The sequence below is a fragment of the Sinocyclocheilus grahami genome, unplaced genomic scaffold, assembly GCF_001515645.1.
Source record: "Sinocyclocheilus grahami isolate Dianchi unplaced genomic scaffold, SAMN03320097.WGS_v1.1 scaffold132.1, whole genome shotgun sequence".
NCBI classification, from domain to species: Eukaryota; Metazoa; Chordata; class Actinopteri; order Cypriniformes; family Cyprinidae; genus Sinocyclocheilus; species Sinocyclocheilus grahami.
The window spans coordinates 2,148,425-2,167,243 of NW_015505311.1; the positions used below are offsets into that span (position 1 = coordinate 2,148,425).

An 18,819-nucleotide genomic window follows, 5' to 3' on the forward strand; every position below is an offset into this window, starting at 1 on the left:
ACCATGGTCACTCAGTCCCCAGCCCCCGCAGTCTGGAACACAGTACAGTGTTTGGACAGAGAAACAGAGATGGAGAGAGAGAGATGCAAATTACACAACTTTCAACCGTTATCAACTGGTTTACAGGAATGACAGCGCATGGTGCTTGTACAAGAACTGGCACTGCAGTGTGAGATTTGACTTTCCTTAGGGTGCTAAGAGTGCATTAGTGGAATATATTTTCATAGCTCATTACTGTATCATTGAAAAAATATATATATTTGGGGAGTTTATGGGGTTGAAGAAAGATTTTTGTGTTGTTTGAAAGAAACTAATACTTCTATTCAGCAAGGGTGCATTAAACTGATCAGATGTAACAGTAAAATAATATATGTAAATAAATGATGTTCTTTTGAACTTTCTATTCATCAAAAAATGCTGATGAATAGAATGTATCAAGGTTTACACACAGATATTCAGCAGCACAATGGTTTTAAAAATGTATAATAATAGGAAATGTTTCTTGAGCACCAAATCAGCATATTAAAATTATTTCTGAAGGATCATGTGACACTGAAGGCTGGAGCAAGGGCTGCTAAAAATTCAGCTTTGCCATCCCATGAATAAATTACTTTTTAAAATACATGAAAATAGAAAACAGCTATTTTTAATTGTACAAATATTTCATAATATTGCTGTTTTTAAATAATTAAATGTAGCTTTGGTGACCATAAGATACTCCAAATGTGCCCATGTGTATATAATTATAAGGTTGTGAATAAATCATTGCTGACTGATTCTACAAATTTCATTACATTGCATTTTTGCAAACAGGATGAATCATCATGAACGTTCAAATCATGAATCAACACTTTGCAAGTAGGATGCACAGGTGGGAGTTTGTGCGAGGATCATTTCTAGGACTGTCCTTTTCAGTTACACAACCAATGTTTGTTTTGAGTTGTTTGGATGTGGGCTTAACTCTCATTGCACAATACAGATCACATCTCTTCTGTTAATGAAAGAAAGCTCAGCAGCACTGTTGTTCTTCTTCACTAAGTGTTGTGTACATTTACAATATACTTAGGTCTACTATAGCCTCTTAAGACCCGGCAAAACATTTTAGGAAAAAAATTGTATTTTTTGATGTCATTACATTGTTGCAGGGGTGCCCAAACTCGGTTCTGGAGGGCCGGTGTCCTGCAGAGTTTAGCTCCAACCCCAATTAAACACACCTGAACCAGCTAATCAAGCACTTACAGGCATACTAGAAACTTACCAGCAGGTGTGTTGAGGCAAGTTGGAGCTAAACTCTGCAGGACACCAGCCCTCCAGGACCGAGTTAGGGCACCCCTGGTTTAGAGCATTAAAAAAAATGTAAACAAAATTTTTTAAAAATTTATATTTCATTCATAAGTTATGCTACATCCTTGGTAGAGGACATCGGGACTCAGTTTCTTAAAACAAAAGAAGAAAAAACATGAAAGAACATGCATAGGCAAAAACAATAGATTTTTTTTCAAATCAACAATACATTTTTAGTTTTCAGGATTTTTTTTTACCAAACTTTGTATAAAGATCATTCTCAACTATGTTATAACAGAATGATTTGATATATTATTTTTCTTCATGCAAAATGTGTGTAAAATGGCCACAAACAGGTTTTCTCATTCTATATAATGTATCTATAAACTAAATTATTAGTTTATTAATGTGTTATTAGCATATTAATGTGTTTCTGGGGCAACATGTAATGAAAAAAGAAGTGTAATATTCAGAGTAATAATTGACAAGATTTTCATAATAATATATATTTCATAGGAATATTTAAATATATTTTCAAATATATACAAATATATGTCTCCCAAAATGCGTAATAAACATGCTTTTAGTCCCGGTGTCTTCATATAAGGACATGCATGAAATCATCGTCCTGTTTCGTAACAGAAAGTCATATTTTGATTTGAAACCCCATAACATTTTCCTGAGATGTTGAGTTATGACACACAGTTTCAAAATGAGTCCGATTTAAATGACAATTACAAAATATTATCATATTTCCATAAGAGTGCCACTAAATTAATATCAGACATTTTTGAAGACCAAGGAGAGGGAGTGGTCATGGTGAAACATCCAAAAATTTAGTGGATCTCTGAAAAGCCCTGAATGTGCTCTGTACAGGTGACTGTGTTCAAAACTGTCAGATGTTTTACAAGCGACTCGCGTCACCGAAGCAGTCACAGACATTACGCCTCATCAGCGCATAAAACACGCATCGGATGCGCATCGGGGTTTTGGGGCGATACTGCAACCTCAGGTATTTGAATAAAATTACTTTACTTTATATCAGGGGTGCCCAAATTCGGCCCTGGAGGGCCGGTGTTCCGGCGAATTCAGTTCCCCTGTTTCCCCCTCACAGCGCCTGCGCAACTTCGCAGTGTTGCCAAGTCCGCGGTTTTCCAGCGGTAGTTGCAATATCGTTTATTTGTTGTTATTTCGACAAGGCTTAAGTTGTTTAACAGAAACACACACACACTAACAATAACAATAACAATCAAATGGAAATGGGCGTCTGAACAAAAGAATGCCCCTAACGAAGGAATTGAACTGTCTAATTGTAATGTATGGTGTTACACTTCATAAAACAGGAAAAAGTTAGAATTAGCAGGAAATCTGACTCTATGTTGCGATTGAACAGGACGTCATGTACATGAATACCTATTTAATTACAAATTATCTAATTAACACGGTGAAATAAACGTTACTTGCAGAAAGACAGCAAAACCACCATAAGCTGACTTGCTTAGCCCGGGCGAAATCATGAAGTCATGATTTTAGTTCTGAAGTTTCAGGGTTGCCAGGATATTTAAAAAAGAAACGCCCAATTGCGGCTAAAAACTACCGCTGGAAAACCGCGGACTTGGCAACACTGCGAAGTTGCGCAGGCGCTGTGAGGGGGAAACAGGGGAACTGAATTCGCAGGAACACCGGTGTCCTGCAGAGTTTAGCTCCAACCCTAACCAAACACACCTGAAGCAGCTAATCAAGCTCTTACTAGGCATACTAGAAACTTCCAGTCAGGTGTGTTGAGGCAAGCTGGAGCTAAACTCTGCAGGACACCAGCTCTCCAGGAACGAGTTTGGGCACCCCTGCTTTATATGATTTAACATTGATTATAAGTTATGTATCGCTCTGCACAATAGTTCTTCACAAGGACGGAATTACACAGAACAAGCGAACTAATCCTCTCCATGTGTAGTTCCGTGTATGACCACTAGATGTCACCAAAGCAATAATATCACGCCTTTTCTCCATTTCTAACCTTCCTGACGCCAAAAAGATTCAAACTCTTAAACCACATTTGTTGTGTGAATATTACTGCATTCGATAAAATACATCGAAATAAGTGTGTATCTGAAAACAAATTATATTCGACATTTTCTTCCAACTGCTCTCAAGCTCATGTTAGTGGCTGCTCATAAAAGATGCTCAACTAAAGTTTAACAACCACAAAGTGTCCAAGCATTTCTGTTTGATCATTTTAAGCTAAAAAGCTATTTTGTGAGAAAAAAAAATGCTAGGGGAAAGTATACCAATGGTATATTCCTCAACAATAAATGCCATTTGATTTGATCTTTTTTTAAGTCATTCGTACATTGTGTGGCTTGCGTGTCCAACTCTTTGGGCTAGTATGTCTTGATGAAGCTGTGTAAAAAGAACCATCAAACCTTACCAAATCTCTTCCATGCAGTTCCTCAGCTCATATATGGTGGGAAATTGGACTTCCTTGTGTTTGATTATCTGTCTGAAATCACCATGTCACTGCTTTCAGCAGCCAAAGCTAAAGCACCTGTAAGTTATTCCTCCATCCTACAATTTACATTTACGGGTTATTTATACCTGATATCACTCATAAAACTGCTCTTGTTGTTTATGATGATAAATTCAGGGTGATTCATTAATATTTATTCCTATTTTTATTTTTTTTTACTTTTGTTTATTATAATACACACTTGGGTTGACTCTAACAATGCTCTTTTCTTTTAGAATATGGGATACGCTCCTGATTTTGTCCTTTCCCTTTCTCCATTTATTAAGGATATCAGCAAAAAAGGTAAAATTATGATAAGAATGTGACTTTTATGCAGACACGTTTTATTGAGGTTAATTAATGTTTATCTAGGTTGTTTTATGTTCTTAATATCATATAACAGTATATTATATTATATAATTACACAAAAATAATACATTTTTCATTCGAATATTTTATGAAGATACTTTTGAGATTTTGCATTTTTAGTTCCATTGATAATGTTCATCTAAGCAGTTTAGGTATATTTGGAAACATTTTATGTAAATACTTACTTTTTTTTTTTTTTTAAATATCATGGATAATGTTCATCTTTAGTCATTTCAGACACATTAAAGATGTTTTTGGTGTTATACTTCGTTGTGTCCTGCAGGTATTCGTGTGGTCAGTAACGCTGGCGGTGTCAATCCTCTTGCCTGTGGAGCAGCTCTACAGGAAGTAGTTCAAAAGGCGGGGCTTGACTTGAAGGTAGCTGTGGTTACTGGTGATGAGCTGATGCATCAGGTAATTGAGCTCCATTTATGCTTTTGTAATTCATCTCATGCGAGCTGACATGTTGACATCACATGACCAGGTGAATACTACTCATTTTATCTCAGTAACCACCCTGTTATTGGACACTTGCACTTAATAAGATAATCATTGATGACTGCAAATACCACAGTTGAGAATAGCATTAGCAGAATGAAAGTTTTGCGTTTGCATGATGCTACAGCCACACCTCTAGGTGTCAGTATAGTCCAAGATGAAAATCATATCAGACAGCGATATCATGCAGCACAACAAACAAAAAAAATTCAAAGCTTTAAGAGAGAGAATGTTTATTGTCTTAGCATCTAGTATTCAGCACACCTTGACTAATTATAATATTTATGGGCATATTTAGTGTCTAGAGTTTTACAAAATGTAAATACTATAATACTTATTCTACCGTAAACTGATTAAAATTGACAGTAACAACATTTATAATGTCACAAAAGATTTCTCTTTCAAATAAATGCTGTTCTTTCGAACTTTCTATTTGTCGAAAAATCCTGGGAAAAAATGTATTACAGTTTCCACGAGAATATGTTTCCTGAGCAGCAAATCATCATATTAGAATGATTTCTGAAGCATCATGTGATACTAAAGACTGGAGTAATGATGCTGAAAATTCAGCTTGGCAAGTAGTGTATAGTTAATACTTTAATTCTACTTTTTGCAATAATTCTCAGGGGTTTGTTCAAATTCCTAGACTAAGTATGAGTGATAGTAGTAGTGATTAGTATATAGCTATATCACTCATTATATTACATAATATTATAGAGAAATGTTCAGACAGTGTTGAAATCCTCCCTGTGATCTTCTGGTTTGTTGTTTATCCTAGAAAGACTCTTTGACTGAACTCCGGATGGCTGATTCCGAGGGAAAGAAACCGCTTCCAAAAACCGTCCACAGCATGAATGCATATTTGGGGTATGAACTACAAGTTAATTACAGTGTGTCATTGGTCTTGTCTGTTATTTGTGTCTGGAGCCGGACTGGTGGTTTGCACATATGAGATTCAGCTTTCTTGTGTCTGTATCTCACAGCGCCCTCCCTATTAAACGGTGCCTGGACCTCGGGGCTGATATTGTAGTGACGGGACGCTGCGTGGACAGCGCTGTGGTTCTTGGACCGCTGATGCATTCGGTATGGTTTGTCACGCAAGAACATCCTTCAGGTTTTTTGTGCAACAGTTGTTGTGTCTCATTCTTCCTCTGTGACGATGTGTTGGTAATTTTAACTTCCTTCATCAGCACAAAACAAAAACAGAAACAAGTATCACACCAGCAGTGTGTCTTTTAAGAAAGTGCCAAATTTACTTCTAAAGGGAGAGTTTGAGGCTTAATTCAAGAAAAAATTCACATTCAAATTCAAACCAGCTTCCTCCGTTTTCTTTTTAAACTGCTTATTGTTGCGGTGGTTTTTAACAGTATTTCTGTACGTATTTGTCATTCACAATTTCTTGACTTTATTTATCTTTATTTTAAATTTATTGTATTTAAAATCGGTCTCTTTTTAAATCATTTATATAGCGCATTTTCTATATAAATTCTGATTACAGTAATTTTAATGTTTCACTAATATTTTTCATTCTCAGTTGCATTAGATTCTCATTATATATACACAATTATATTTGATATGTATGTGTATGCATATATATATCAAAAAACATGAAAAAAAACATGAAAAAATATCTGTTATATATGAAAATGTTTTTTACAAATATATAAAAAATGTATATATTATATATTCATTTTAAATTCTTTGAAAATAGAACTCTTATGAATGTATAAATGATTTATATAACTTTATTCAGTGTGGAAAAAAGAGTATTATAGCTCTTTGTTTGTTTGTTTGTTTTGACAGTTTGCATGGGACTGCAATAACTATGACTTGTTGGCTGCTGGAAGGTACTGTAAACTCTATGAGCTCTGGAAATGTATGCATCCACACACACACACACACACACACACGCTGGTGCAATGTATCAGACTGCTGAAAACACATATCAGCAGACACAGGACAAAAATGTACACTATACTACACTTAGGTGAACATAAGGGCAGACGGCTACACATGATTTATTTGTTTTTGTTGCGTGGTGTGAAGGATCATTCAGTGTAAGATTATTTGTGGTTAACCACATATGTTATTGTTCAAGTTGGGTTTCAAATTCAAGTCTGATTTTGGTTGCTGTGAAATTTCATGAGAAATTATAATTTTTTTCTCTGTTGTAGCCTTGCTGGTCATCTGATTGAGTGTGGTGCACAGGCCACAGGAGGAATTTTCACAGACTGGCACACAGTTCCTGACTGGTAAGCACTCAAATCTGATATATTCATGGTACATTTCACCTCAAAATCAAAAGACAAAAAATGCATTGTGACAATTTCATGACAGTTAAGCACATTTTCTCATTACAGTAATTTGTTTTGATGTTTCATTGATGTTTTATTTTTATGTTTTTTATACCTGTTTACAGTTGCATTAAATTCTCATTATTGTAATGCATAAAAATATTAGTAATATATACACACATATGTCAATCAAAAAAAATTTATATAAATTTTTTTTAAATACTTTATAATAATAATAATTAATAATAATTTGAAATAATCTTCAATAAAAAACTGTAATATTATGAAATATTATTACAATTTAAAATAGCTTTTTATTTTAATATATTTTACAATTTCTGTGATGGCAAAGTTGAATTTTCAGCAACCATTACTCCAGCCTTCAGAGTCACATGATCTTTAAGAAATCATTTTAATATGCTAATTTGTTGCACAAGAAACATTTCCATTATCATCTATGCTAAAAAACAATTGTGCAGCTTTATTCAGGTAATGAGAATTGTTGGGGAGGATGTGCTTAATTTTCATGAAAATGTGTCAAATGTGTTCACAAAAATCCTAATGGTCCTGAAAAAAGGCTTCATTCTCTTTAAGCAAAATACAATTTCTTAATTCCTTTTGATTTCAGTTTTGGGAGTGAAATATGACACAGACATGTTCTTGACTCCTTGACACTTCATATGTCTTTTATCCTTGAGATCACTTCTTTTCTTTTACTGTAACTTTAACTTCAATGACTTCAAATAAACATACTTCATATACTGAATATAATGACAGTGGGAAGTATTTGATATATGTGCATTCTCACCTTCATTCTTTTCATTTTCAGGGATAACATGGGCTTCCCGGTGGTAGAATGTTCTGTTGATGGCTCATTTACACTGTCCAAACCTCCAAAAACCGGTGGGCTGGTTTCATTTGGTACAGTGGCAGAGCAGTTAGTGTATGAGATTGGAGACCCACAGCGTTACCTCCTGCCTGATGTCACATGTGACTTTTCCAATGTCACCATTACTGAGATACCAGGTCAGTCAACTTTACTGGATTGTACATGCATGATTGTTTATAATATTCATGCAGTGGCATATTTATAGATATAGTAGTAATATCTTCAAAATTGTGGATAGATAACTTTAAGCAAACAGAAGCTGAAGCTGGCTGATGACAGTACTTATCTCCAGTAAAAAGTCCTCATGCAGTGATCAGATGGTTGCTTGTTTATTATCTCTAAATGTCTTACTCAAAGACGCAGGCCATTGACTTTACACCAGTATCTAGACAGGCTACCTAAAAGCCGGTTCCATCTATCTGCTATAACCTTTGCAACCTCTTTCATTTAACTAATTTTATTTTCTTGGTCACAAAACAAATATTTTCTTTGTCCCCTAAACTTCCATCTCATTGTCTGTGTAATCAATAAGCTAATGTATGTACACTAACTTGATTTGATTTGAAGAAAAACTGCTGAACATTCAAAACTCCAGGGCAAATCTGATACCTCACAAATTATCTGACTGGGCTTTATATGTGTGTAGATGTGGATGGTGGAGCAGTGAAAGTAGGTGGTGCCAAAGGATCACCGCCATCAGGTGACTACAAGGTTGGTCACCATTTCTGGTTTGGTTGGTTTAAATCAGTCATTTCCGTTTAAGTTTAACTTCTTTTAAAAAAATGGTTATGTTTTATATTTTGTCCTCTATAGGTTTGTGCCACATATATGGATGGGTTCAGGGCGACGGCGGTTTGTCCTGTTGGTGGTCCGAGAGCTGTAGAAAAAGCCAGAAGAACAGCAGAGAGCATTATCAAAAGGTTAATCGTTTATTCTGAGTGATTGTATAGGTCAAATACTTGATATGTAATTTATTGTTTTAAAAAAACTAGTTTTTGCTATCGTAATCAGCAATACAAGTTGGTATAAGGTTGATTAAGACAGCTAAGATTAAATATCCTAAATAAAGTTAGTTAAATACAGTGTTTATAAAGTGTATTAAACCCCACTAGAGCTTTAATGACTAATGACATTGCAGGAAATGAACTGTAGTGCTGTATTGTGAAAATGCACCATGAAATATCTGTAGGACCCAGCACATTTTCAAACAGCTGGGTTGGGAGGACTATGCTGAAGTCAACATTCAAGTTCTGGGAGCTGAGGACACATATGGACCACATGCCGTCAATACAGTAGGCTGTCTGTTTCTGTTTTATGTAAAAAATTTGAAGACCTGGCGGACAAAACAGCCATAGAACTGCAGCACAAGCCTGTCAATTTTCTATCTGTTCCAATCCAAAAATATTTAGATCACCTCTAAAAAGTATAAAACAAAGATATGTGAACAAAATGCAAGTTTTGGCCATTAGCAATCGATATGAAGCACCGCCACAATATTTAAATCACTAAAAACAGCGGTACATTCTTAAACGTTTAATGGGAAAACACTTAAAGTGCCTTTAAAACAGTGATACTAAAAGATCAAATTCAGTACACACCTTAATGATGATGCATGCTCTACACAGGCAAGCAAATGAGCCCGGAATATGAACGCAATGTACTAAATGGTTAAGTGTTTTCTTTATAATGGTTTTCTATGGGAAAATATTTAATATTAAACTTTGCGCATTGCGTTTATATTCTGGGTTCATCTGCTTGCCTGTACAAAGTATGCATCATCAATAAGGTGTATACTGAATTCGGCCTTTAAATATCACTCTCTTACTACAATACTACTTAATAAAAAAATAACTGGCGGTCAGCGGAGGAAAGCCTTGTTTTGCCCTCCATGTGGGCGTTCCTGTAAGGGTGTGACGTCACGTGAAAACTATGAATTGTGTAGCAATTGGTAAACTGTCAGTTTACAATTAGAACAAATAACCTACAGCTTTTGAAGGCTGCTCTTTATTGTGCAGAGTCCTCGTGAGGCTGTGGTTTGGATGGCTGTCCATCACAAGCAGAAGAAAGCATTAGAGTTTTTCTCCAGAGAGGTGGCACCAGCGGGTACAGGCATGGGTGAGTAAAAACCTCATCTCAGTTTTATCCTGCCTTGTTTCCAAATCACATTAGTTAAGGTCACTGTTCATTTAAAGGGATAGTTTACCCAAAAATGAAAATTACCCCATGATTTATTCACCATCAAGCCATCCTAGTTGTATATGATTTTTTTCCTTCAGACAAATACAATCGGAATAATATTTAAAAATGTCCTTGCTCTTCCAAGCTTTATAATGGCAGTGAATGGTGGTCAAGATTTTAAAGTAAAATAAAGTGCATCAATCCATCATAAAAGTACTCCACATGGCTCCAGGGTGTTAATTGAAGGCCTTCTGAAGAGAATGGATTCATTTTTGTAAGAATGCAAGAATCCATAAATATCCATATTTAAAACTTCAGAGGGCCTTTATTAACCATCCAGAGCCATGTGGAGTACTTTTATGATGGATGGATGCACTTTATTTTGCTTCAAAATCTTGACCACCATTCACTGCCATTATAAAGCTTGGAAGAGCCCAGACATTTTTTAACATAACTCTGATTGTATTCGTCAGAAAGAAGAAAGTCATATACACCTAGGATGGCTTGAGGGTGAGTAAATCATGGGGTAATTTTCATATTTGGGTGAACTATCCCTTTAAAGTCAAAGAACATTTGTTCAAATTAGGCCAATATGTAATTTATTTTCTCTCTTCAGCTCCAGGACTCACAGCTATTGTAGGAGGGCGACCAAGAATGTAAGTATTAGAAAGTAGTTCTTTAAGTACAAAAAAACTGTTTAGAACTTCACGTAAAAGTATCCCGCCAAATGTTGCATGTGTATTATTTAATGTCTGTTTTCTTTTTCTAGATCACCAGTGCTGAAGCCTTTCTTTTTCCTGCATCCCAAAGCAGATTTGGAGGTAGTGACATTATTTTTTTATGACTTCCATGATAATACCATGTTTATTTATTGGCTTATTTGTTTTTATTTATTTATTTAATATTTTTGTTTAAAATGTAACATGCTAATAATACTGTTATATTCCTTTGGAGAATCACTTAAATACCATATTGCATATTTTGAATATTGAAATACAGGACCATAGCATATGGTGAAATCGTGTAAACTGGCTTAGATTTCTTGTTAAGATAAATGGGAAAAAAGTGGCCTGATTATCCTGAATTCATGCTTTATCAAATTTCATCATTGTATTCAACAAAATCAAAACGTTTATTAATATAAAAGGTGTATTGGACAGAATATGGAAATGGATCATTTGAATTATACATATGGATGATTGAGTGAATGAATGAATATTAATTGGGGATTTCAGGTGCACATTTATGTGAATGGGGAGTTTGTGGAGACACACAGAGAGGCAGTATCAGACCCTTCATTAACTGAAGGACACGACCCCTTCCTCCATTCAGAGGAACATGGCCAAGCACCCACAGGTACCCTGCTGATTGTGAAATGTGAAGTGTTCATGGAATAGTTCACATAAATATGAAACTTACACTATTTTATACGTACTACTTCAAAATTAGGGGTATTTTTTTAAAAGAAATTTTAAAAAGGTGACAGAATAGACATAATGTTACAAAAGCTTTCTATTTGAAATAATGTCATTTTTTTTTTAACTTTCTATTTAACAGAGAATCCTGATCAAATGTATCATGGTTTTCACTGTATATAAAGCAGCAAAAACTCTTTTCAACATGATAATAGTAAATGTTTATTGAGCCCCAAATCTGCATATTAGAACATGTGACACTGCTGAAAATTCTGCTTTGCCATAGCAGGAATAAATTACATTTGAAAATATATTAACATAGAAAAGTTATTATAAATTGTAATAATATTTCATAATATTGATAAATGTAGCCATCAACTGTTCACCTTACAATTGAAACCTATATGATGACAAAAAGGATTTTTTTTAGCAAAATGTCCAAGCTGCTCTTTTCCACACAGTGAAAAATGGTGCCAACCCTGACTGTCAAGCTCCATAACAACAGACCACTTCTAAAGGACATACAGTACACTTTCAATTAAATATCCATAACAATATTGAATTTAATGACAATAATAAGTAAAAGGTTTGCTTGTAAACACATTGATTTACATTGGAGCCAGCGAATCCTGTAGAATTTATAGTTTATGGTAATTTGTTCAAAATGAGTCTGAATATGACAAGGATAGTATTGCATTTCTTTCTTTTCACAGACGAGTTATTCTCTGTATCTTTTTCTCAGAGAACATTTTTCATGCTTTGTACACTATTTCCCCCTAAATTTTCCCAAATCAGCACATTATGTGATCTTATTAAAGATAGACGCTATTGTGTATCAAAACATTTTTTTTCACATGGAGACAAGCGTTCAGTGTTTGATACGACCTACTTCAAGGTGGAGGTGGATGGAATGTTTGAGCAACAAACTCAACTGAAAGAAGTAGGCTTAAGCCTTGTTTTAAGAGCCAGTGTGATTGTTCTACCGAGAGAAGGTTTTATAAGATCCCTTGCACCGGATTCCAGGGCTGCTTTTCTTCCCAGAGTCCTTTTGCTTTAGGTTCTCTGAAAGGGACAACCTTTGTGGTGTCCTGGCAGTGTTTGCTTGAGTCTTTTTATCTATCTGCCACTTCCCAGTTGCACTAAACAAGCAGCTATACCCTTTAAATAATCAGGAACATCCTTTCATTGGATCTAGTGTTTGAACACATGCAGGCGCAGACTCTCATTCACACACTTGCATTCATTCACAAATACGCAAGGGCCATGCACACAAACACAGGAGGTCTTAAATACAAATGAACACAATATAAAGCAACATAGTCTCTGCACTTTTTCTATTCACTTTGTTTCATGTTCCTTCCCTCCCAAATCTGCACAGACACAAACAGACAGAAGAACCTGGAGCCTCGGTCATTAGAGCATCACAGAGGGCTGATTGTGAGAGAGGCTTCTAATGTTTCTGCAGCCCAGGGGCTTTTTCTGAGACTGAAAAACTGATTATATGCGATTTACCCAATGATAACCAGATAAAGCAATTAGACCGACAATGAGCTGTGTTGAACTCCAAAAATGAAAATTATTTAATAATTTACTCACTATCATGTTGTTCCAAACCTGTATGGCTTTCTTTCTTCTGTGGAACATGAAAGGACATGTTTTGAATAATGTTCATGCTGCTCTCTTCTCTGCACTAAAGGTACTTAACAAAAGCATCATAAAGCAGTCTATATAGCTTATGTACCGTCTCCTCAAAGCATGAAATAGCTTTGTATAAGAAATAGACAGAATTTTGTTGTAATTCATGAAAAATCTTGCTTAACAGTTGTGGCCTCCATTCACTTGCATTGTACGGAAAAGAGCATTTTGGACATTCTACTTTAAATATATGTATTTTACAGAAGAAAGAAAGTCATACCAATTTGGAATGACATGAAGGTAAGTAAATAGATTTTTTTTTAATTTTGGGGTGAACTATTCTTTTAAGGCTACGTGTTTTAAAAAAATCATATCTGTGGACAGAGACTTTGCATTTGTTATTTTTTAGACTTGAGGCAATAAGCAACTGCTCAAAACACCCTAGGAACTGCAACCCTGGTAACCATAAACCACACTAGCATCATGGCAGCCACTTACATTCTTCTGTAAAACATACACTACTGTTCAAAGTTTGGGGTCAGTACCATTTTTTTATGTTTTGTAAAGAGAAGTCTTGTGTTCACCAAGGCTGCATTTATTTGATCAAAACTACAGTAAAAACAGCAACATTTCAAAGTATTATCACAATTTAAAATAACTGTTTTCAATTTTAATATATTTATTTAAAATTGTAATTTATTCCTGTGATGCCAAAATTGAAATTTCAGCAGCCATTACTCTTTCTTATGATTATATGCTGCTTAATATTTTTGTTGAAACCATGATTTTTTTCAGGATTCTTTGATGTATAGAAAGTTCAAAACAGCATTTATTTTAAATATGAATCTTTTTTTAGACACTATTAATGTCTTTACTGTCATTTTTTGATCATTTTAATGCATCCTTGCTGAATAAAAGTATTAATTAAAAAAAAAAATAATAATAATCTTATTGACCCCAAATTTTTTTAATTTTTGTTTGCTTATACCAGGGATAGGCAAGTTCGGTCCTAGAGAGCCGCAGTCCTGCAGAGTTCAGCTCCAACCCTGAAAACAAAACTCACCTGCCTATAGCCTTAGTAATCCTGAAGACATTGATTAGCTTGTTCAGGTGTGTTTGATTAGGGTTAGAGCTGACCTCTCCAGGACTGCGGCTCTCTAGGACCGAACTTGCCTACCCCTGGCTTATACCAATTTAAATTATCAATCAGATCAAGGAATCTGTGAGTTGACTGGGAGAAAAATAGGCTTTGAATAGGATCAGATGCTCGCTGTTAGTTCAACCTGCCAACTGCTGAATTTAATTACGCTGAGAACAAAATTGTCTCTCTCAGATCTGCCCTCTGGCCCGCATACCTTCAGACTGGAGGAGTTAGCATACACGCGCAGTGGAGACAAAGGGGACTCCTCAAACATCGGTAAGTGTCTCCCCATGTGCTTTCACACGCAGTGAATAATATTTGAATGGTGAGACAGTTTGCTTATTGCGTGTCACTGTCATACCAAAAAAGCCATTCTGGCAATAAATGCTGGGAAAATGCTGGGTCAGACCATGTTCTCTGACCACAAACCACAAATCACAGCTCACTGTCTGCAGCCCAAAAGGCAACACTCTCTTGTGATGTGGCAACCTGCCCTAGTCTTAACTTCATCTTAGATGTGACGGGTGGTTATGTATTGTTCACAGTAGACTGGGAGTAGACATGAGAATTTTTTTTACATAATTTGTTAACTTGTTGAAATTTTAAATTGAACTGAAATGTCAATAGGTCATGTCTGTCTGTCTGTCTGTCTATCTATCTATTCAAATTGAACCGAAATGTCAATAGGTCAAATCCATCCATCCCAGTGTCCCAATTTGTAGATCCATAGATCTAAAAATCGAATATGTATAACTTCTTTTTTTAGGGGTTATTGCAAGACACCCACTGTATTTCCCCTACCTGAAAAAGTTTTTAACTGCTGAAGTTGTGGAACAGTATTTCCAACATTTGATCAGAAAGGATCAGACTGACCTACCCTCTGTCATACGGTAAGAAGAAATAAAAAATGTGCTAGTAGACAATGTCTAGTGGGGAAAGATGTTAACATGTAATGGTTTGATGAAGCAAAAAGCAAAGACGGACAATCTTTAAAATAAGTTATCCTTAAACACTTTGTTAGTAACCTACTTTTAAGGAAATCATTACTAGTTAAAGTCTGAAGCTGTAAGGAAGTTAGTCACGCAAAATAAACATTGTAACACCTTTATATTGAGCTACTCCACATCTGTAGCCTGTACCGCTTTTTAAAGACCTATGTGTGTGTGAGGGAGAGTCCATGCACGCAAGCCTCTTGTTTTATGGGTTGTGGAAAACTCCTTTGGTGCCGCTAATGAGGACCACCTCTTGCTGAGGATCGACATGTCTAGGTGCCTGAGAGTGAGGTGTGAGCTAATGCACAGATGTGTGAAAATGGGGAGGTGATCTCAATTAAAATAATCTATTTCACATGTTTGCGGTGACTTCCAGGTACGAACTGCCTGGCATTCATGGTCTGAACTTCATTCTTCAAAACTCACTTGGAGGGGGAGGGGTGGCGTCACTGCGCAGCGACCCTCAGGTAATACGCACATACGCAGACAGTGTGGCACACATTCATTCATTCAAACTCGCAAAATGTACATAGACACAGTGACTGTGGGTCTTTCTGAAGTTTCACAGAAAGTTTAAAGAATGATCATAAAACTCTACGGGGGGGATTTTTTATGTTAAGGAAGAAAACTATTTACACTTGGTATGAGATTACTTGGGTATCTAGATATTCACAACTTTAAAGAATTATTTCCTCACCCCTCAACGTTCTGAACCTGTATGTTAAGGTACAAAGGTTGGGGTCAATAAGTTTCTTTTTTGTAAGAAATTAGTACTTTCATTCAACAACGATGCATTAAACTGATCAAAAGTATAAGGAAAGACATTTATAATGTTACAAAAGATTTCTCTTCAAATAAATGTTCTATTCATCAAAGAATCTTGGAAAAATGTAACGGTTTCCACAGAAATACTGCAGTACAACTGTTTTCAACATTGATAATAATAAGAAATGTTTCTTGAGCACCAAATCAGCATATTAGAATGATTTCTGAAGGATCATGTGACACTGAAGACTGGAGTAATGATGCTGAAAATTCAGCTTTGCCATCACTGAAATAAATTACATTTTAAAAGATTAAAATAGAAACCGGTTATTTGAAATTATAATAATATTTCACTGTGTTTCTCTGTATTTTAATGAAATAAATGCATCCTTGGTGAGCAGAAGAGACTTCTTACAAAAACATAAAAAATTTTATCGACCCCAAACTTTTAAATTATAGTTTTTATTATAATCAACATTTAGATATTTACCAGTTATATAAATCCCTCACAACATAGTGTTACATCAAAAATTACATCATGTTACTAAAATTGTGTTGTTTCTGCAGGGAAAAGCTTATGGGCAAATGCTGCTTGACTACAAACTGAAAGGCCTTCCTAATTTGAAATCACTGGTCGATTAATAAAGGACAAGGACTAAAAGATGTCAGGGGTGTGTTGAGATTTCCCTTTTAAAAACTGCTTCAAATGGATAATGTCAAAGAAATGTGATTTTATAATGTTTGAAAATGCCCAGATGGCTTATATTATGAACTTTGTAGAATGTAAACAGTGTTTTCCATTTTAGTTTGTGTCTACTAACAGTTCCCAAACTGTTCAAGCAGTTCCACACGATCAAAATGTGAACTTTTGTAACATAAATGTGCCTTTTATTAGTTTTTTAAAATTATTTTATTTTGTGATTAATACACATAAGAATGATTAGTAAAACAAATGAGCATTAAAAATAAACAAAATAAAAAAGCATTAAAGATAAACAAAATAAAGAGCTAATTGAAGCTGAATGTCAGTTTTGGTGCGTCGTTGTTGAACATGCAAGCACTTTGATATGTAGTGAGTACATTAGAGAACGACGTCCTTCACTTAGTTGTGTTGAGTTGGTCACGTCTAACAGGCGATGGCAAAACAATAAACCCTTGAAGTCCAGAGCCACAATGTTCTCATATTACCTCTGACCCCTAACGACACAGGAAGTCAGAGAGCAAAAGGTTTTTCCTCTTCTGATGACTGAGTTTCTGTTTACCGTTAGAATTTGCTTTAATGCTGCTGGAAAAAGAGTACTTATCATTAAAGAATGATTGTCGAAAATGTTCCAACCTCAACTACCTCATGCATTTTTATTCACTGTGACGTTAACACATTCTTTTGTCAGGTTTTATGGGAAATCGTTCAAACTGTGATGTTTTGACCCGCATTAGCATGCGCTAACAGCATGACCTCAGCGGTGCAGAGTGATCAGTGGGAAGTGGACGGTGAGACATGTGAAGAATTCATTTGTCAATGGCTGACAGACAGATCCAGCAGTTCTTCATTGTGCGGATGCAGAGCTTCTTGGCTTCATCTTAATGCAACAGTGTGTCATTCACGGTCACATAAACCAAAATCACTCTCATTCAAAACTCGCACATTTATCACAAGCGCATTCAGCTGTCACATACAGACATTGGGATGCTGGGGGACAAAACAGAGAAGGAAGATAAATGGCTTATCATTTATCACCCGCTATCTTTCAGCGCTGCACTGCTGTTCAAGCAAGCAACAGCTCTGAGAGAGAGAACCGAATAATCACTAATCACTCAACATTCAGCTTTTGCCCTCACTGGGACACCTTTGTTACCACTGTGACACTGATTTCTCCTCCTGTCCATCATCGCTGTCCCCCAAAAGTGAACCTCAGGGGGAGGGCGGCTTTTTGGGGCAGCTTTAATCCTTTTCTTTATCTCTGAGTTAAGACTGTTTTGCATCATTTTGCTAACACTTCACCACTTAATGTCCCGTTAAGCTCAATGTGGGTTTTATAAACTTTGCATTAAGGATTGTATGGAGCTGGACTATTTACAAGACAATTGGTTGTTTTCATTCCATTGACACACTCTATAGTTTAGAGCATTAGTGCTATTGGTATTCATTAGTAGTGCTGCTGAACTCGTGGTGAATTCAATCCTTTTCTGTTTTGGAAATGTGATGGCTGCATTTCTGAGGACTTTTAATAAAGTGCTGACGTGCTCTGTCTGCACGTCTCGCAAACTGGTCTATTGGTAAAAGGAGCTCTTGTTTGGTGCGGTCTGGGTGAATGTATTGAGGACTTTAATTATTGCCATATGGCATGAACTAGCTCTCAACTTCAAACCACCGTTACCCAAACTTTCTGCTCTCACGTTTTCCACGTCTACCCTGCACATACCTACATCAGAGAAAGTCCAGACACTGCTGGAGTTCAGAGACCTTCGGTTTAACTAGTTTGTTTGTTCATTTTTGAGCAATAGCCATAAGAACAAATTAAATAGATTTGCAGAACAACGTTTGAGTTCATAACTAAAATATTGAAACATAAATAAATAGAAAAATTACATTTATATTTATATGTAAAAAAAAAAAAAAGTTTAATTTATTGTTACTTGCCATTTCTTTGTAATTGTTTGCGAAATTTACTAACAATTTCTCCGTTATATAATACACTCTAAAAAATGCTGGGTTAAATACAACTGGGTGAAATAGGGACAACCCCAGCAATTGGGTTATTTTGATCCAGCGGTTGGGTTACTGCCCAGAAGGTTGGGTTAAACATTTAACCCAACCGCTGGGTCAAAACAACCCAATTGCTGGGTTTGTCC

General features: G+C 35.7%; 1 protein-coding gene across 1 annotated transcript; it reads left to right on the forward strand.

The window, feature by feature from the left end:
• Nucleotides 1-3: 3 nt before the first annotated feature.
• LOC107590749 (uncharacterized) lies at nt 4-18,043 on the forward strand. The gene is made up of 21 exons (XM_016279656.1): nt 4-42; nt 2,161-2,296; nt 3,731-3,831; nt 4,027-4,093; nt 4,443-4,573; nt 5,436-5,524; nt 5,641-5,740; nt 6,461-6,504; nt 6,832-6,909; nt 7,781-7,977; nt 8,487-8,551; nt 8,654-8,760; nt 9,030-9,132; nt 9,856-9,955; nt 10,635-10,674; nt 10,788-10,839; nt 11,254-11,374; nt 14,402-14,485; nt 14,976-15,099; nt 15,578-15,668; nt 16,534-18,043. Exons 1-21 carry the CDS (start codon nt 4-6, stop codon nt 16,606-16,608), a joined length of 1,944 nt encoding a protein of 647 aa, XP_016135142.1. The 3' UTR covers nt 16,609-18,043.
• The last annotated feature ends 776 nt before the right edge of the window (nt 18,044-18,819 follow it).